This window comes from Oryza brachyantha, chromosome 7 (assembly GCF_000231095.2).
Source record: "Oryza brachyantha chromosome 7, ObraRS2, whole genome shotgun sequence".
NCBI lineage: Eukaryota > Viridiplantae > Streptophyta > Magnoliopsida > Poales > Poaceae > Oryza > Oryza brachyantha.
The window spans coordinates 13,957,907-13,978,361 of NC_023169.2; the positions used below are offsets into that span (position 1 = coordinate 13,957,907).

A 20,455-nucleotide genomic window follows, 5' to 3' on the forward strand; every position below is an offset into this window, starting at 1 on the left:
ATGCACTTCGTGTCATTGTGTGGGACATGCAAAGATGCACGGAATGAGCGTGAGGTGATCATGTCAATGTAGCTTCAAACTTTACGAATCGGTCCAGCGATGTACAGGGCGAAAATGTCTAAAGAGAATAAGAAATAGTACGTAATATTAGTCATAGAAGAATAGGATGGACAGAAACTCATAATTAAGAAAAAAAATGAGCATCTTTAAACGGGAAGTTCAACTTTATAATACTCCAGTTGATAATGACTTGGGAAAGAGATGAAGAAAAAGGGGTAAAAAAAATGCAAACTGAAAAGGCCCATCTTCAGTAGCCCAACAAAGGGCCCAACCATATGATGATGTGTACGCATCGTTTGAAGTTGAAATCGCAGCCCAGAGCACATGGGCCGGAAAATGGAAAAAAATACAGCTGCGTTTGCCGGGAGTCGAACCCGGGTCTATTGCTTGGAAGGCAATTATCCTAACCGTTGGACTACAAACGCTTTGGTAGTAAAATAAGCAGTCAGTATTATAAATTAGTATCACCCTTTTAGATTCGTATTACCAAAGTAATAAATCAAATCATAACAAAATAATCGATAATTATTTACTTTTTTAGATAAAACGGACGGTCAAACATAAAATAAAAATCCGGAGGGAGTATAAACTTTTGCAGTTACGTCGTTGCACACCGCAGCACAAATCATTAAATGGTCAAACGCCCATACAAGTAGATTTTCTGAGCCCAACTACCGCTGACTTCTGTATTATCCTAGTGTTGTTATTCTTGAGGTCTCACATAAACAGAAGAAGACAAGAAAAGAAAAATTAACACTCCGGTAGATAAAACTTTGATAATGAGGTAGGCAACCTAACTCAACAATCATCTCACGGTCTTCCATAACATAACATCTTTTTGTGCTTATATTATATGCACAAACACATACAGGAATCCTGCATTGACGTTCTAAACAAAACGTATCAGTGCTTGCTTCAGAAAAGGCCCCTCTGTTTCCTTGGGAGACATCTTGCTTGTCATCAGGACCAAAGCCACAATCCAACTGACGAGGCAATGGAAAGCACTACAAATGTAGCCTTGTTTACCATTAGCATTCACCAAGGATGTTCCCAGTATTACAGTCACAGACCTTGTTTACCATAAACCTTCGTGCTTTTCTTAGTGATTGCTGCATATATAAAAGAAAGGCACAGCTTGCTTTGTGTTGTCTGCTTGAAAAGGTAGCTCATCTGACTGATGACCAACGAACAAACCAGCCAGAGTCAAAAAAAAAAAAAAGGAAGAAGGGAAAAAAAAACGAGTCTTGGCTGCATAAATGTGCCGTGTTTCATTGCTTCATTTGTCTATAATTCTACTGTCAGGAGGAGGCCTGTTAACTGTTAATTTAAGTACGCTTGTCAGCACAAGTCCACGGCATTATACTAACTCTTAGTGATGATGTGATAAAAGAGGTTGTGCAGCTGCTATCTCGGCTCATGTCCGTCATGCTGAGCGATCCTGTCCGAAACTTGAAGCAAGTGAATGCCATTACAGAGTTTTCTAGTTGACGTGTTCGGTTCAGAGGGGGACAGGATCCGAGAAATGCAGCGATCATACTAATGACACGATTAAGTACTTAAGCGTGTTGCATCCGTTCAGTTAGTCCCTGACAGGCGAAGTATGAACAGCGCAAAAAAAAAAAGACACCACTACAAAGGATTGGTTGCTCCAACAACAAATTTATAGATGCTGGAAGCCTGGAACAACAGTTCAGATTCTGAAGAGAAACTGAAGATATTTCACTTCACTGCGTCAGTTTCCCTGCCTTTTGCCGGCATAAAGGAAACCGATAGAAAATGACTCCGTCAGCCTTGCAGAATGCAGGCTTGCACTTCCAAGATTAGGCAGAGAATCTGAAGAATCTTAACCTGCCTTCCTTTGACCAGACTAGTACGGCAGGGAGGAAGATCACTGCAGATGCAGCAGCTGCACACCGGGATGTAGAAAACAAGCTGCAGTTCAGGAGCATGGCAATGGAGTTCTGTCAGAGAAGAAGGCCAGACGCCGATCTGCAGAAGGGCTTCGCTAGTAAGAAGCATGCAATTAAGTAGTACATCCACATGTTGGGTGAAGAAAGCGGCCAACTTATTGCGATCATAACGCATCGGCACTGTGCCCAGTGGTACTACACAGATCATAACACCGAGTCGACCCTACAGTTGCAATTCGCTGTGCAAGCTTCTGATCAATCGAGTTCGCCATCTTGCATCTACAGTGTTTCGGTTTTCCTGTCATCAATGGAGTTGATGACCCATCCTGCCCTCCTCAAATCATCATAATATCGTATTGCAGGGAAGATGCTCAGGAAATCATCTCATATTCTCATGCACATACAAGGCAAAAGGGAACAATGTGTGTGATGCACTCACTGATGATGCAGATGCCATTCACTGCATGCATGAAATCACTTTCTTGAATGGATTTTATACTTTTATTTGACACAGATGAGATGAGCTAGTATACACAGATGTTGAGGTGAGGATGAGTGATGAGTTCTCTGAGGAGCAAGAATTCATCGATCGAGTTGTAGAATACACTGGATTGATTGATTCGTCCATTCACAGTTACAAAAAAAAACATGAGGCGAACATGTGTGTTAGCTAATTTAAGCCATAAGAACAGTAGTACTATTCGTGAGCTGGTTCTTGTCGTCAAGCTTTTTGCAGGGTCCAGATGCCATGGAATATGTTCCTGAGCTTGCTCCCGCCAAGCTTCTTCACGATCTTCTTGGCGTCTGTCACATTCGTCTCTGCAAGCCTCTCGAGATTCCTGTCATTTCAAACGAGATTTGGGGATGTCAGTGATTTTTATCCTGAAAAAGATGACAAAATTTGGTGAGGATTTGTTCGTTTCGTGGAGATTTGGTAGCGACCTGACATGCTCCGATGACATGATCTTCCGGCGGCCGGAAGTGCTGTCGCTGAGATGCATCAGCGTGGACAGCAAGAAGCGCTTCGCCGGCGAGAGCTTCTCGTCGTCGGGGCTGAGCAGCTGCAGTATCTGCGCCACGTTGCGGTCTTCCTGGACGAAGCGCTTCCGGTTGCGGTGCACGGACACCATGGCGCAGAGCGCCTCCGCCGCCATCTCCCGCGCCTGGAGGGATTTGGGTGCGTGGAGGATGCTCACCAGCTCCGGCATGAACCCGGCGTCGCCCATGGCTTTCTTGGTGTCCTCCGAGACGTGGCACAGGCGGTGCGCCGCCTTCAGGGCGCAGTGCTGCAGCGTGCTGTCGCCGTTGCGGAGAAAGAAGAGGACGCGGTCGAGGAAGCCGGCGCCGACCAGCCGGGATACCGAGGCTGGGGAGGAGAAGCAGAGCGCGTCGATGGCGCGGAGCGCGACCTCCCGCGCCTTGGAGGAGCGCGGGGAGCTCGGGTCGAGCGCGCAGACCAGGGACTCGACGGCGCCTTCTTGGATCATGACTTCCCTGGCGGAGTTGTCGCCGGAGGCGACGGCGGCGAGGAGCTCCACCGCCTGCATGTGCGCCGCCTCGTCAGCGGCGCCCTGACAGAGCGACACGAGCACCGGCGCCGCACCGGCCTCGGCAACCATGTACTTCCTGATCTCATCGACGCCGACGAGGCCCCTCAGCACTCGGCAAGCCGCGCACACGAGCTCGCCGCCGCTGGCACCGTAGTCAGCGCAGACGTTGAGCAATGCGGTGACGCCGCCGTGCGCGGCCACGGCCCACGCGTTGTCCGAGTTCTCGGTGAGCCTGCAGAGCAACCGCGCCGCTCGCTCCTTTGCCACCGGTCTGGCCCTAGCGTCAAGGACCCGGATCACCGGAGCGATGACGCCACCGACGACAAGGTCGCTTCTGTAAGCCTCAAACCCAGCGATCACCGAGACGGCCTCGAGGACCTCCTCCTGGACGCAAGCCTCCGGGCACTCGAGCAGCCAGACGAGAACGCCGATACCGTCGGCGACGTCGGACACGACGACGCGAACGCACTTCTCGTCGTCGTGCAGCACCTCGGTGAGCGCGGCGGCGGCCTCCCTCCGCATCTCGGCGCCGCCCACCCTGAGCCTGGCGAAGAGGTCGCGCACGTAGAACCGCACGTCCTCGCGGCTGGCGCCGGCGCCGGGCCTCGACACGACGAGCGCCCGCGCGCGCGTCAGCGCGCCCGACGCGTATATCTCGTCCATCCGCGCCACGAGAGCGTCGAGCGTCGCCGCCACGACGTCGAGGTCGCTGCGCAGCCGCAGCTTCCCGCCCCCGTAGTGCCTCCCCTGGCTCCTCGGCACCAGCTCCGACGCCTCCCTCGCCGTCTCCGAGATGGCCCGCAGGAGGCCAACCAACGCTTCGTGCCTCTCCCCGCCGTCGCTGGGTGCGTCGGCGACGGTGATGTCAGCGATGCCGGCGTGGAGCCGGTTGAGCCTGTCCCTGATGAGCTGCCACTTGAACGGGAACAGCGAAGCAGCCAGAGAAGCAGACACCAAATCACTAATGGCGCCGAGCGCCGCCGCGACCCTCACCCTCCCCTGCTCATCTTGCTCCGCTTCTTTCCCTTCTTTCCTCCTCCCCGCCGCCGCCGCCGCCGCCTCCCGCGCCTCTTCTCCCATGCCTCCGACCACCTCAACCTCAACTACGTACGCATCCTTCCTCTCTGCATTGAGCGATCAGGAGAAAGGAAGAGGAGTCCAAGAAGCGGCGGAGGTATAATAAGCAAAGGCGGGCGTGTGATAACTGTAACTGCAAGGAGGAGGGGAGGTGGTGGTGAACTGGAGAGCTCGAAGGTAGTTAATGGAGGTGGAGCCGTGGGCGGGCGGTGGCGCCCACCGAGCAGCACGGCGTGCAGTGTGTGTGTATGTGGGGAGAAGAGCCAGGCAGCGTGCGAGTGGAGTGAGGACGAAGACGACGACGGGAGGGGAGGAGTGGCCTGGGGATTGGCGCGGTTTTTGGTGCGGTGCGGGAGGAGAAGAAGCGCGCCACGAGGGGAATGGAACAGGGGCCGGTTCGGATCGCGTGACATCGCCCGAAAACTGCTACACGCACACACGCTGTGTCGTCACCACAGGGTTGTTTTTTAGTGCGATGCGTGTTGTTACGAGTAGGATTTATGAATGGGCGGTGGTAGAACGATTTTTGAGGATTGGTTGGGGGTTCTTCTTAGGTAGGTAAAAAGTAGTATTAGAAGAAATTAGTAGTTCATATTAGCGTCGTAACGCTAATAAGGTCAATCTCAATAAAAGTTTTATGAGCAATGAATAGGATGTCATGAAAATATTTTTGATGATGTGGCAAAATATTAATGAAGAGATAGATGAAATGAGTTTCATGGAGATTAAACCTTCTATACACGGTTAACTAGACAACTTGTGTCTTGCATATAACCTAGTAAACAATAATAAATGAAACTATGCATTGAGAGAGGGGTGTTTTATCCTAATTTAAAACTTTTTAGATGACATGTCACTCTAGGTAATCGTATTCATGAAACATACATTGTGGATGGCCTAAGAACTTTTAGGGGTTGTTTAGATAGGGCTAAACTTTTTAGCCCATGTTACATCGGATGTTTGGACATTAATTTGAAGTATTAAATATAGACTAATAAAAAAACTTCATAAATGATTAGATACCATTTCATAGTATTGTCTCCCGGCATTGTCTTCAAACCATACATCAACTGCATCATTTGTTCTAAAATACAGTAACCTAGTATATGATTAGATACCACTTCATAGTACTGTCTAGACTTATAATACAAAACTATGTCTACTAGGTGATGTTAAATTATATACTAGCTTACTATATATTAAAATGGAGAAAGTAACTATTAGATATGAACATTCCAAAGCATAGAAATCAATAGCCTTTTCCCCAAAGATCAACTTTGGAAAAGACCACTGATTACTACCGTGTGCTTAGTACATACAGTGGTGAACTTGGAACAAAAATTATTAGGGGTCTGGTACATAATACATACCGATGCTCAATTTATCGACTAACATAGTAATTAATATGAATATAAATTAGTTAGAAATAAATAATCTATCTGGGGTACTGTTCACGGGAAGGATGGACGTAGGTTAGCCCCGGGCTATATGCTAAAACAGGTGTCATGGAGATAACCATTTAATACCCCAAATATAGTAAAAAATACCTATTACGTACATATACCATGTACTGAAGTTTCAATGGAAGAGGAATTGGGTGTACACCCATGTCCTGTGCTAGGTCCACCCCTAGTTGTCCCAATTTACGTTATCCATGTAATAAGTCGTCTACTCATTTGAGTGCATGGTACTCCTAAGTTAGCCTACCCTGCTAACTGGTGTTTATTTTTTTTCAAGCTTGAATTTGAACTCTAGCATGGTGTATACAAAGTCAATATGATACCACCGCTATGAGGTTTTAAGTTTGGATTGTAACTTAGTAATTCAAATATATAAACTATGAGTAATTTTATAGTACTTGAGAAGGTACTAGAATGTATTAAATTTTATACTAATTTTTTTTATCTCTTAGTATCTACTCAAGCACCATAAAATTGCTCATAAATCATTGTCCTCAACTATCTAGAAACGTTGAAGTGTAATTTTTTCGTCTCATTGATCCCAACATGTAAAATGTGGAACTAACAAATATAAACCGAATAATAAATTCGAAGACTTCGACTAGTCACTAGTACTACGGCTGCGTTGGGAGAGCTGGGAGAAACCAAGACCCAACTAATCCTTTGCTTCAAAGATCCATAGTGTAATAATACCGGGAATGCAATGCTTAGGAAATCTTAAATTTGTACTTAAGCTTTGCTTCAAAACCTGATTTAATCAGATTTAGCAGCTCACTTCTACGGTGAGCAGCAGTACAAATGCCAAAATGGGGGATTTTTGGGAGAATAAACAATAAGATAATGGAGAAAGCTGCCATAGAGAACTCTTCATGATCATGAGCCTAATGTAAGATCCACTGGTAAGAAGTTCACTTGATGTTTTTAAGTCAAGTGACATACCCCTGCAATCATTCTCCCATGTGTCAACAACAACTTGACAGAAAGCTTGATCCGTGGATGTAAGATCACGAGAAAAAGAGTAACATCATTACAGCTTGGGTGTTGTAATTCAGATTCAGCTAGTAATTAAGTAGGGCACAAGTTCATCCAGTTTAATCCTCGAGAGATTACCGAATGGCATGATGGCAAGGAGATCAAAGACTGTCACAGGTCAACAGGAGCCCAGGCCTCTCTCACAAGAATCATGAACCTGCCACTGAGCAAGCATGCAAATGTGCACTGAAACTTCTGAACTTCTGAATCCTGAAGCTGCCACTCGATGCCAAAGAGGCCAAGTGACTGGAGGATCCATCGATGCGTTTGATCTGTATGTGCCATATATATATTCTAGAACAATATATCAATCTCCTCGCCTCGCGTTGGAATCCATCAGGGTGGTGTAGCTTGTCCTTTTGGCGCCCATGTGAGCTCTTGATTTGGCTGCACCTCCCATGGGGGCTAGCTGTGCTGTCTCTCACGAGAGAAGCTAACTTTAGCTAGGATGGATAGGGTGGACGTGAAGGAAGAAAGAGGGTAGAAGAAAAGAAAAAAAAAAGAGATGAGAATAAAGATTTGCATGACAAAGATCACACGAAGCACACAGGAGGCTTGCCCTTGCTGAGAAGAAAAGGGCACTTGCTTTTCCTCTTTCTGAAGATCTGAAGAATATTTTTGGTCATGTGAGGCAAATAACTAGCTAGCTATTTATTGTTTCAGTTCAGTCTCCAATTCTCCATGCATGCATGCATGCTTGCTCAGGTCGCTGTGATTTCCGAAGCTCTGGTGGACTGAAAAATACAGAATGGCGCCATGTGATCAAGACATTCATCAGACAACAGAAATGAGTCCAGTTCGTCATGATTTTGCAGTGTCACAGTCGATTCTTCTTGTTGGATTCGATGAGCCCATGACTGAAACTGTAGATATGCAGGAATACCAGTGATAAAATCAATACATATATCTGTCAATTGCAATTATAGTAGTGGTCACGTATGCCTGAAATGATATAATGTTTGGCCTCTGAAGGATAAGAGACCATATCTCCATAGAAAAATAAAGCAACTTCAGAATAGGACCACCAGAAAGACCATCACATTCTAGCGCTACACTTTTTTTCTCTTCAGAATCTTGGATTAATACTTCTACAAATACCAGTATGCTTTGGACAAAATGGGCCAGGCAGTATAAGGTGGAGCAGAAAGGAGAGTGATTTACTTGCTACATGATTGCTGAATTTACTCTTCAATTCTCATCATAGCTAGTGGCTCACAAAAGTGCACACCTAAAGTTTTTGGTCCCATTAAAAGGTAGTTGCTTGTGACAAAGTACCAGTGCTACTAGTAAATTAATGTTCAGAAAGGAGAGAAGAAGGAAACACCAAGTCATACTAGGCTGCAGTATCAAAAGTTTGTCCATGGACAAGAAAAGGCTCCACTTTCTTGAGAAGAATAAAGTTTGTAAGCCAATATCTCCTGCTGAATTGCTGGAATGCATTGACTTGGATCATCAGAGAAGATTTTGGCTTCTAATTGTCAAACCTAGGGCCTGCTTCTGTAGGTGCTTTGAGTGGCTCAATGTTTTTGTCATAACACTGCTAGTAAATGTCTCCAGGTGCAATGCAGTTAATGCTGAAACAAACATGATTAGGCCAGTCTCAATGTATAGTTTCATAGCATAGTTATCAATATTGTAAACTATGTAACCGAGTCCGATGAGTTTCATATCTCTCATCTCATGAAACTCTCTCATTTAATGACACTGTCAAGTCAACAATTTTACTGATATGACATACTATTTAATATGCATGACATTTTCATAAAACATGCATTGAGACTGGTCTTAGGAAGGACAAACTTGACAGTTGATGATGGTCCCTATTAATTACTCAAGAGTAGGTTAAGAAATAGGCATGTCATCCAAAGTAACAGCAAGGGTGTACTCAAATCTGATCTTTACATTACTTTTCCCATCTTAGTAAGATTGTGTGGTAGTTGCCTTTCACCATGAAAAGCCAAGAGACAGATCGACATGGTTGGGCCAGTACTGCTGAAGTTTAGCAGAAACATTATTCGAGAACTTATGGGGAGGGTTTGTTAGCTTCATTTAACCAACTGAAAGCAAACCGCCACCAACCATCGATCCATCATGCATGCATGCATACATGCTTGAGTTGTCGTAGATTGTCCTTGGCTTCATGATTCAATTAACCATTAATCTTTCGAACCAATGGACTATGAACCATCTTAAAGTACTCTACTTATTAGCACTCTATCCAATTTTTCGATAGTGTTGCTAGTGCAAGCTAAGTATTGTAGACTTAAATAGACTCATCAAGGATTGGCCAAGTGAGTACTTTTATGGATAGTATCTCTGCATAGCATTCTACTACCAGCAGAAATGATGGTACAAATGATCTAAGTGGTCAATTTACAAGTCTTCCTTCAGACCCTCACTTGAATCCACTGCCAGTAATATATTGAGCTGGTAGTACAAACATATCATCAATCAGAATGAAGAAATAAAAAGTGAAGGTCTAGATTATTTCTAGAGAAATTCTATGATACCATTGACAAGCAAATTGCCATTGGCAAATGTAAGTTTTAAGAAATGTCATACATGCATTTTTCTTCCTTTTTTGAAACATCATTGTCAGTCGACTGTTAGAAATTAGTGACCTCCATTAACACCATGCACCAAAGTTCATTTTTACCCCTAAAATATATAAAGTATTCTCTAGGCAGATATTACACTGCGAATGGTAAAATGAACCTTTTTTTTATAGGGGTTTAGGAGGTTAACTAACGGCAATAGCAAAAAGGGAAGAATAACACTTGTGCAATAGAAGAATAACACTTGTGCAATAGCATTCCGTAGAACTTACGCTCGCAATTCATATAACTGATCACTTGTTGCAAATACGAAACAAAGTGATCGGTTATAACCGTGAAACTTTTCTAACCCCGAAACAATAGCGCAACTAGAAATTGGGTTTGTTTTTGCTATTGTTTCAAAGATTTTTTTTTACAATTATCTAACAAGTATTTTCTCTGTCCAAAAATAAGATTATCTTTATCCCACTTCTTTGTCCAAAAACATGTTTATTGTTTTAACATCCGTTGCATTTAAATTTATGAAAGTAGAGAACAAGTGCACTTGAACTAGAAAATGTAGGAGACAATTGTATTGGGATTTGATAAAGTTGATGAAATTCTAGTTTTTTCCCCTTTTGTATTGATATCTATGGGATGGATAAAAAATAAACTTATGTTGTGACAGAACGAGTATAATAGAGCTTGGGAAGCTCGCGCTTGGTCAAGATCTGAGCAACAATTTAGCGTTGATTGTCTAAATGATATATTTGTAAACAAAAAATATTTTTTGAATAAAAATTTTCATATATGTATTCTTAGCGGTCTAAAAGACAAACCTGAAAAATAAACTATGATGAAAACCTCAAAATTAACTCTAAATTTAAGGTTAAAATTTTAAAATTTAGGTTATAAGCAAGCAAAAGCGAAAAGATGGGGACGTTATATTGATCAAACAAAGCCATAAGTCCTACCACAATAAACCACGTGGATACTTTTCTTTTCCTCCAATTATCATGACCATTTCTAAAGGCTTCCCTTTTTTTGATGTTTTTTTTGTAGAATGCTCGTAGTTATTACTTTTTTTTATTGCTGTTGAAAAAAAGAGAGAATATTTTTGGTGACAACATGGCAGATCATGAAGCAATATTATGGAGAAGATTGAATAATCGAGATTCGAAATTGATGAAACCTAGGCAACACTGTTCTAAGAACAATATTAATTTTGCACAGGACTTTTCGGGTCCAAGTGATGCTACCGTGCACTATAAGCAGGGTTATATATATGAGTTTTAAATCAACTTTAGTTGGCTGTTTTGCTGAGTTCTTCACAACATCATAGGGACATCGATGTGAACCCAAAGGGTTCAATCAAGTACCTGGCAATAAACTGTTGTACATTTGGTAATAGAAAAATGATTAAGTTGTTTCATCAAGGCTATTTCACATGCCATGCTTCAATCCCAACACACGATTGATATGCACCAAAGAAAGCGAGAGACAAATGGCTGAAGCCAATAACATTATTTAGGTTTGAAAGTACCGATCATCAATCAGAAAACATTAGGCTGGAAATTTAGAAATGGCTAAACATGTCCTGATGCAAGCAATTGCTTGTTCAGAGAAAAACAAACATGGATTCACATGAGACAATTAAGTGCACATGCACGGAGAGAATCGCAGCTCATAAACACACAGGCAAGAATGTAGACGCGCTGCAACTTTCTGAAGAATCCCTGCATCCTTGTTGCTGGCGCAGACCATTATTTCTAAACTCAATTCAGTTCGGATGGTGCTACGAAAACCGCAAGAATTTGTTCTGAAGACGAGTTCCTGCCATGGCACCGAAGCTGGCTATGATAACTGTTTACCATAATTAACTAAGCCATGCATGATCAAGTGATCAACTCTAATCTCTTGCAGCGCTTAGACACACTAACAAAATTCAGAATACATCAATGCTAGAATTATTCTAGACTTGTCAGTGCAGAACCGCGACAAAAATTGCAGTAAAGCAAACGAGACAAAACTGACGGCCCATCCAACCTGACGTCGCAGAGCCACGGGCACAGCAATAACCGAGGACTTCCACAGTCTCTGCTACGCCGGCTGCCCGCTCGACGCGGCATGTTCCACCGGGCCACCGCTGCCAGCGACCAACACTGACACGCCGGCAAGGCCATGGACGACTTCGACGCCGTCGACTCTCCACCGAGATCGCCCTTCCCATGTTCATCAAGAAACCCCGTTGATTTCCTCTAAGCCCGACGACACACATGAGACTTATGACAACTTACGTGGGAAATGATGATGGAAATTGGGAACAAAAGGTTCTCAAAATCTCTGCTGAAAATGGAACAAATATACAGACATTGCTCAATTTGCTCTCTAAAGTCTGATAGTGTCACAGCTCACATGGTAGAGTTCATGGGCCAAACAGTACAAGCTCAACGATGACAAATTCAGTCATCAGTGCAGTAGATTAGAAACTACTCCCTCCATATTTTTATCTATGACACCGTTGACTTTTAGAATCACGTTTGACCATTCGTTTTATTCAAAATTTATATCCAAATATGCAAAATTATAATGCATAATTAAAGTTTCTATAATAATAAATCATATTACAACAAAATAATTAATAATTATATAATTTTTTTTAAATAAGACGAATGGTCAAACGTGAACTAAAAATACGTCGTATAAAAAAATTGAAGAGAGTACTTTTTTGTAAAGCATCTCAGTATAGTACTAGGCTAGTACTGGTACTACCCAGCAATGGGCTGACAAGCCTGAAACCCCAAACGATGACACACCAATCACACTACTACCTATGCAGTGTTGCTCCAGTTAAACCACATGCTCCACCTCCTTTCCAAGAGAACTAGTAGATCTCATGGGCCAAAACCTGACTGACATGGAGGCCCAATCTCTGAAGCAACTACTGCAAACTGTTCCATAGACGGTGGGCCTGACCTGACCACGGACCACCCAGCTGCAAGCTCACTGCCATGTTCCATTCTCACTTTCGCACTCCACTTTCTGCACAAATCACTGTGAAAGTCCATGATGCAAGTAGCAGTAGTACTTGACAAGAGGACGCTGTTTAGGGCACTCCCGATGGAGTATTTATGATAGTTTCTATGTATATTAATTAGCTTGACAGCTCAGTTTTTTTGCTAACGTGGCAGGGCAATTAAGGAAGAGAGATAGTCTAAATCAAGGAAACGATTTCCTCTTCATGGAACTGGGTCGACGAAAGAAACGAGGCAGCAAGAAACCAACAAAATCCCGTTGGGGAGACTCCAGTAGTTTCCATAGGATTTGGGCGAGATTGAGTGCGGCGTCGCCGTCGCACGAAGATGGCGCGCAACCGCTTCCGTTCCTGCTCGTTCCCGCCTCCGCTCTTGCGTGCTCCCGGCTCTACTTTTCCTCGCGCAAGCGCGCTCCCGCGCGACGCCGTGCCCGCGTCCGATTTCCCGCGCGCGCTCCTGCTTTCGATTTCCTCTCGCACAGATGGCGCGCTCGCCCTTCCCTCTCTCGCGCCTGTCCATGCTCCAATCCATCCTAGTTCCATAACATAGCATCATCCCCCTACGACCCATCCTAGCTCCATCCCAAATCTTCAAGTCTCCAGTTCCATGAATCCACTTCGGCCGCCCTCAAGTTCCAGGCGAGGCGGGGGTGCTCCTGCCGCCGTCACTGTCCGATCTGCTTCGGTCACCGGTGCTCCCGCCGTTCCTGCTCATGGATCCACTTCGGCTGCCGTTAATCCTGCCGCCATGGCTGCAACTACATCCCCACCAAACTCTGGACAAGTTCCTCTCTGATGGGCTCCACCAATGAAGGGTATGTTTACTTAACAAGTTACAGTGTGTCTGATCTAGGTTTCATTTTTCTAACTGTGCTGAATGTTAATCACTGGATTTTTATAGTTAAATGTGTTACCAATTTTTAGGATGTTACCCAACAGTAAATATTCAAGGCTTTGAACATCTCTTTTTATTTTTTTAGGACATACCCAGCAAGTGGTTTTACCAATTTCCTCCAGTCAAACTGTAGTCCAGAAAATTTCCATTTAGTTGGCAATATAACAAGCAGCAGTACAATTTCTCCAACTGCTCCAAGTTTGAAAAGAACCTTGCCAATTGAAAGCAATAGAAAAGAGAAAAAAACAATCGATGTTGATGCAGATGAAACTATCGAAGATGGTAGGACTGAGAAGCGATTGAACTGGATGAAAGAAGAGGACATTAGATTGGTAAGCAACCTTTCTTAGCCTGTAAACTTTGTGTTTGGACTGTTGGCGAATTATGCTTCGTTAAACTCTGAGCTGTTGTTTTTGAAATGTAGGCTTCTGCTTGGGTGCATAACTCAAAGGACCCAGTTGATGGAACTGATATTCCGTCAGATCAGTACTGCGCGGATGTTCATGAAGAATACAACAAAACCACAGAGGTTTGTCGTAGGAGAAATAGGAACCAGCTCAAAATCCATTGGGATCGTGTTAAAAAAACCCGTAACTGAGTTCCATGGTTGTTGGGTACAAACCAACAAAGTGTACAGTAGTGGTGTGAGTGATGACCAATTGAAGGAAATTGCTGAAAAGATGTATGCTTCTAGTAATAATGGTAAGGATTTCATGCTGAAGCACATATGGAATGTTGTGCGAGGTGAAAGGAAGTGGTCTGCACATGTGAAGAAAATAGAACAGGAAAAAGAGAAGAATAAGGGTGCAACTAATAGCCCAGCTACAGTGGTGAATTTGAAAGATAAGCTTACTGTTCGTCCTATTGGGCATAAGAAGGCTAAGGACGAGCGCTATGGAAATAAGAAGACACCTGAAGCATATTCAGCTATTAGTGAGAAGCTAGACAAATTCATTGAAGTAAGCACATTGGCTAGGAAGGACCGTGAGAAGATGTCAGAGACACAAGAAAAATTGGCAAATAGTAAGGTTGAAGCTGCTAGGTTGAATGAGAAGACAGCAGAAAACCAACTTAAGTGTAAAATGCTAGACACTTATAGAGTTGTTGTTAGCACCGACAACTAATCTGAATGCTCATGCTTTGGCTGAGAGGGAGAAAACACTCGAGGGTATGAGGTTGGCCTTATTTGCTCCAGATAGTTAAGGTAATTCCTAAGTACTTATTGTGACAATTACTGAAGGGCATGAGGTTTGCCTTATTTGTTAAAGTTTAATTTTTTTTGTGACAGCAGGTTATGAAGTATAACTTGAAGTCCAGAAGTATAATATTGCTTACTACCTAGCTGATGGCATATATCCAGAGTGGCCTGTTTTCGTGAAGTCTATACATGAACCACAGTCAGATAAACATAAACTTTTTGCAGAAAAGCAAGAAGGTGCAAGAAAGGATATCGAATGCGCCTTTGGCATTTTGCAGTCTCGCTTTTGTATTTTTGCATCGACCAGCACGTCTATATGAGCAAGGGGATCTTGAAAATATTATGCTTGCTTGTATAATCCTCCACAACATGATAATTGAAGATGAGAAGGACATAGAGCAGGTTCCACTTGATTTGAATGAGGAAGCCACCACATATACTGTTCAAGAAGCTACAATCTCTCATGGAGAAAACCCAGAGATGAAAGACATACTTAGCAGAAATGTCGCCTTACATGATCACCGAGCGCACAAACAACTTCAATCCGATTTGATTGATCATATCTGGCAAAGATTTAGGAATTCAAATAGGCAAAATAATTAGGTATATCTTCAATCTGATTTGGTTTAGTGTGAAAATATTGCTAAGTCGTGCTCACAGCTCATGCTGTTCATCTTTGTTCTTCAATTTTTTTCTGTTTGTTTGCAATTCATCCTTTTCCATTGCACTAAGTAATGTTATTTTTTGAAAAATCATCTGACCACTGTTTGTTTTTTCCTTGCAGATGATTCAAGATGGAAAAACTGATGGCTTTTGGAGTACATGTGCAACCTACCTGACATGATATGGACATCAACTTCATGCATGAGAGATGATGGATGATGCCACCTTATTATTTTATATATAATGAACTATTCTGTATGAACTATATGTGCTACCTGTTATCTTCATCTCCAGATTACTATTATCAGTTAATGTGTGGTTCTGGAATTGCTATATGGTAATATTTGGTTCTTGAAAGTGTGTTGGACCGAAAGAACTTTGTTGTTTCTTTGCCAGCTTGATAGCGTGTGTTCTATGCACAAATTGATTGCAGAAATAGTTGCCACAATTGATCTGTCTTTTTTGTGCTGCATTTAATTTATCTTTTGTATGGACAATGCTATAGAAACCATGAGTTGGGAAGTAGTAGTTTCTTGTGCGGTATCCTATATTGTAAAAACTGTTATAGTTTCTTCCGCTGGCAGTACCCTTATGCAGTCGGTGACTCGAGAACTCAGTTAAGTGTGACACAGGGATAATGTACAGCTGATGTACGTAGGAAATTCTGTGCAAATATGCTGCCAAAACAAATATCTGAATTTTGGACGCCGTCGAGGCCAGAATGTCGCTGAATCGAAGCATGGCATGGTCATGTGCGGCTTGACAGGGACGGCGCTTGATCTTTAGCTGTCCGTTCGGTTTGCTTGAGAGTTGGGACTCTTCCACAAAACCAGCGCATCAAGGCAACGCAAATCTGAAGTGAAGTCTGAACTGGTGCAGTGCAGACAATTAGATGAAGTCTGTTTTTAGCTAAAATTTACATCAAATTCACCACGGAAAAGAAGATATGATGTCAAATTGCAGTATTTTGCGGCAGTATAAGTGCAAGCTGGGAAACAAAAATTCCTGTTCAAATTCACAAGCTGGACTCTGCAGAAGCAGCATTCAGCCATGCACTAACTGCTAGGTAGGTTGACGGCTGTGGCATTGGTGCAGTGGTGCTTGCTACGAAGTCTGAAGCCAATGTGTCAAACCAACCTCCACGCCAATCCAACCACCTACCAGTAGGCTACCACATAGTGCAATCAGTCGCGAATAATTTCCGGGGCTCTTTTGCGCCAGATTGGATCGAGGCAGCGCCACCAAGATTCCGAACAATTACAACAGCATCACTCCATCAATGTGTTGCAGTCATTACAACTTTCTTATACTAGATTAAAAAAGGAGATGCAATCCATGTAAAGTTTGTAATGTCCAATGGGACAAAAAGATTTCATCATGGACTATAGACCAGAGTGCTTGGTTTCACAGATAAATGGGGACAAATACAATCAAGACTTGATTCAAGTGAATAATATGGAGCATAGCACAAGAAGTACTAGTGAAGTAGGATCTGAACTTCTCTGAAAGTTATCAACAGATCATCATCTTAGATGAACCAAACAAACCCTTTTTTTCTTCTCACTCGGTATCTCGCCCATCCTATATGTACATTGCAGAAATCCAGTAATGCAAGCCGTCTAATTAACTAGAGGAATCCAAGAACTCCAATTCACACGCCGAATCAGCAAACCTTTTCTTTGTTGTCAGAAACCAAATTACCAAACCCCAAGGACCGAAGAAATCCCCAAGCTAGGAAAAAGAAGAAAAAGAACTTATAGAGATTGTCCGGGCAAAATAGGCAGGCAATCCATCACCGGCACTTGGAGATGTCGATCTCGATGAGGTTGTCCTCCTCCAGCTCGATCTCGATCATCCCGTCGCCGTCGTCGCAGCGGTAGTCGACGTCGTCGTCGCTGCCGCTGTAGCTGTCGGAGTCGGAGTCGGAGGTCCACGTGAGGCCCATCTCCTCCGGCCCCCACTCCGCCTCGAACTCCTCGTGGATCACCTCCAGGGCGCGCCCTTTCGCCGCCCACGACGCGAACTCCGTCTCCACGAACACGCTCGGGAGCTCGGGAGGCGGCGGCGGCGACGGTGGAGTAGGGGCGACCTCCGGGACGGGTCGCTCCGGTGGTGGAGGAGGGGTGACGGCGGGAGGCGGCGGGGAGCCGAGGCGGAGGAGGGAGAGGAGGACGAGGAGGGAGGAGAGGGAGGCCGGGGAGAGGAGCAGCCGGAGGAGCGGCCGCGGGAGGTAGAGGAAGGCGAGGAGGGAGGCTGCGGCGGCGGCCGCGAGGAGCGGGTGGTGCTGCTGCTGCTGCGGCCGCCGCTCGCCGCCGGCGTGGTCCTGCGGCGGCGGAGCGGGATGGGAAGACGACGAGGTGGCCATTTATGGCGGGAGAAGTGGGGGCAGTTAAAGCCACGCAGCGCCAAGCCCGCTTTTTTATATAGAGGAGAGAATCAGAGAAGCGGACAAGAAGCAATGGAGAAGCTCATTTGACATTGCCTTGTTTTTATTTCCTTGGTTTGTAATCACTAGAGGCTCATAGGTTGCGTTCGTTTGGAGCGGGAGGTAGGGTAGTTATCAGGCACGAAAAACGTATTAATAGATTAAAATATGATTAATTAATTATTAATATTTAAAAAATATAAAATAGATTAATATGATTTTTAAAAACAACTTTCCTATAGAAAATTTTTATAAAAAATATATTGTTTAGCAGTTCGGGAAGTATGCATGTGAAAAAAGAGGAGGTTAGATATTAAAAAGGGTGAACGAACACGGCCATAGAGTAAGAGTGTCGATGAGTTGTACGACCGGTCTCATTTTGTTGCAAGCTAGAAAGTGACAATTCATTCTTCATTCTTGGCCTAGCCATTGATGCCATTGATCACCTTGTTTCCATGAATTTCTGCTCGTAGATCCTCAATTCATTACTAGCAGGACTAATCTCTACTGTTTTAGATAGGGTTGAAGTTAAATTAACATGTAGGATAGATGAGTCTAACTAAGTGCTTTAATAAAAATAAATATTTGTTTTTCATATATTATAATAAAAAATAACTTAAACATATATTTTAAAGACCATGTCATCTTTAAGACATTTATACCAATATTCACAATCATTGTTCATACGTTCTCTTCTCACCTAATCATAACTTTATCCAACCACTCATAATCTCAGTAAACAGGGACAGTGAACCACGTCATCGAAGAAGCGGCCCACTGGCACGTCTGTGGTGCACGCAGTCTAACTGCCCTAATGACCACTCATGAAGAGAATGCTGGTGACCATGTAGGATGAGTGTTTATATCAGGCATCTTGGAGAGGACGTTACTCTGAGATTTACAACCGTGTCATTATGATTTTGTAAAGTTAAAAATATATCACTGGTATCTCAATAACATGTGAAGTATACGTGAGTCAATGACATATGGGTCATAATGACATATCTATAATTTAGCAAAATTACAACTACAGTCTTGTAACTTTTCCTATAATTAAACCTATGTTCTCCTAATTTTAATATACACCCCGCAAGGGGCTTAAAAAATTAATCTCAGTAAACAGTTATATTGGAGGCAGTGATTTGTGGACCCATTTGTTCCCGAAGAGTTTCAAAGCCAGCGGTCAAACGGGCGTGGGCACGGGAGAGCTCGATGGCACGCAGCACGCAGCCACACAAAACGCAGCACCGGGCAGGGCAAACCATAGACGACGAAAGGCTGCACCTGCACTGCCGTTTGCGCTGCGCGCGCCGGGGGCGGAAAAGCAAGGGAAAAAACGGGACAAAAGCAGCGGGTGGGCGAGGGGCGCGCGCGCGCTCGCATCCGCTGCAGCCTTTTGCCATGCATGTTCGCGTGTCGGGGTAGGCATGGCATGTTGGCATTGCCACCGTCTCTCCTTCGACGAGTCCTCTCCTGCTTTTCCTTGCTTGCTTTTCCTAGCGTGCGTTTAGTTGGGGGGGGGGGGGGGGGGGGCATCCTTCCCCCAAAGGAGAACCTAGAGGTTTATACCTTCCCTTAGCTGCTTGAAGGTCTGCATGCATGACAGATTGACAATGACTCGGCTCAATTTCTTAACGAACCAAGCTATTGTTCTAGCTCGTTTCGGATAACGAAGCTCAAGATGGCCCGTGAGCTAAACGAGCTGCATCAAAAAAATATTCTAGATTATTTTATGTTTGATACTTATAATTTAAGCAATCTTGATCATGAAAATATGAAGGCATGAAATAAAATTTAGATTGTATTTTCATATATGACTTAAATTTATATTATATTTTTAATATTTATATTTTTATGATCATTGTAAATTTACAGTAAAAAAATCTATGTAAATATTGTGGCTCGCGAGCCGAATAAGCTAGCTCGAGTTAGCTAACGAGCTGAGCCAAACTCATCTACTGGCTCATTAACCTAGCGAGCTATAACAAGCCAGCCCAGGGCTCGGCATCCAGACCACACAAACTGCCTCGTTTTTCTTCTCTTAGTACGATGGTCACCCACAATTGCAACAGGTACTTACATGTGCACACACACGCTGCACGACTTGATTCTCGGTTTGAGGTATTGAGCTGTTGTTGTTGCTCTCGATTTCATTACGCTCTTCATTCAAAATATTAGGTTCCTGATTCCTGTGTGAAGCCGGAGGGCAGAGGCTACTCTGATGTTTTTTTTTTCATTATTATTATGCCTTGGAGTTTGCAGGAAAAATTGGAAGTTTTGGGTGAATTCAAGCCGTACCTACCTAGGTATCTGATGATGATTTAACCCGACATTAAGTGAGTGATTGTTTGACTTTTTTGAAAAAAAAAATCAAATGATATGTGTACAGACGAAAAATTATATATGTGTGTTTTTTATATTAGCGGTCAATACTAAGAAATAAACTATAATGAAAAAAATCATAAAATTAACTCTAAATTTAATATTAAAATTTAAATTTTGAATCATAAACATAAGCAGAACCCAAAAAACGAGGGTTTAAGATCTCTTGTGATTGGGAAAATAGCATTTCATCTTTTTCTCTGCTTGTAAGGTAAAATATAAATTTTTAGTCTTA

General features: G+C 43.5%; 2 protein-coding genes, 1 long non-coding RNA gene and 1 other non-coding gene across 5 annotated transcripts; 1 reads left to right on the plus strand and 3 right to left on the minus strand.

Annotated features, from left to right (window-relative positions):
* Nucleotides 1–413: 413 nt before the first annotated feature.
* TRNAG-UCC lies at nucleotides 414–485 on the minus strand. The gene has a single exon. It is a non-coding gene; the product is annotated as a tRNA-Gly (tRNA).
* Nucleotides 486–2,448: 1,963 nt separating this feature from the next.
* Nucleotides 2,449–4,908, minus strand: LOC102717731. The gene is made up of 2 exons (XM_040526510.1): nucleotides 2,913–4,908; nucleotides 2,449–2,809 (listed from the first exon to the last, which is right to left on the minus strand). Exons 1-2 carry the CDS (start codon nucleotides 4,598–4,600, stop codon nucleotides 2,692–2,694), a joined length of 1,806 nt encoding a protein of 601 aa, XP_040382444.1. The 5' UTR covers nucleotides 4,601–4,908; the 3' UTR covers nucleotides 2,449–2,691.
* Nucleotides 4,909–12,937: 8,029 nt separating this feature from the next.
* Nucleotides 12,938–15,902, plus strand: LOC107304595. Of its 2 annotated transcripts, none has more exons than XR_001550670.2 (5): nucleotides 12,938–13,472; nucleotides 13,638–13,884; nucleotides 13,977–14,756; nucleotides 14,841–15,353; nucleotides 15,535–15,902. It is a non-coding gene; the product is annotated as an uncharacterized LOC107304595 (long non-coding RNA). The 2 variants fall into 2 exon arrangements; XR_001550669.2 differs by having other exon boundaries at nucleotides 14,844–15,353.
* A 756-nt stretch (nucleotides 15,903–16,658) lies between these two features.
* Nucleotides 16,659–17,841, minus strand: LOC121054975 (formin-like protein 5). Its single transcript, XM_040526259.1, has one exon. The coding sequence runs from the start codon at nucleotides 17,776–17,778 to the stop codon at nucleotides 17,206–17,208; it is 573 nt and encodes a 190-aa protein (XP_040382193.1). The 5' UTR covers nucleotides 17,779–17,841; the 3' UTR covers nucleotides 16,659–17,205.
* Nucleotides 17,842–20,455: the final 2,614 nt, after the last annotated feature.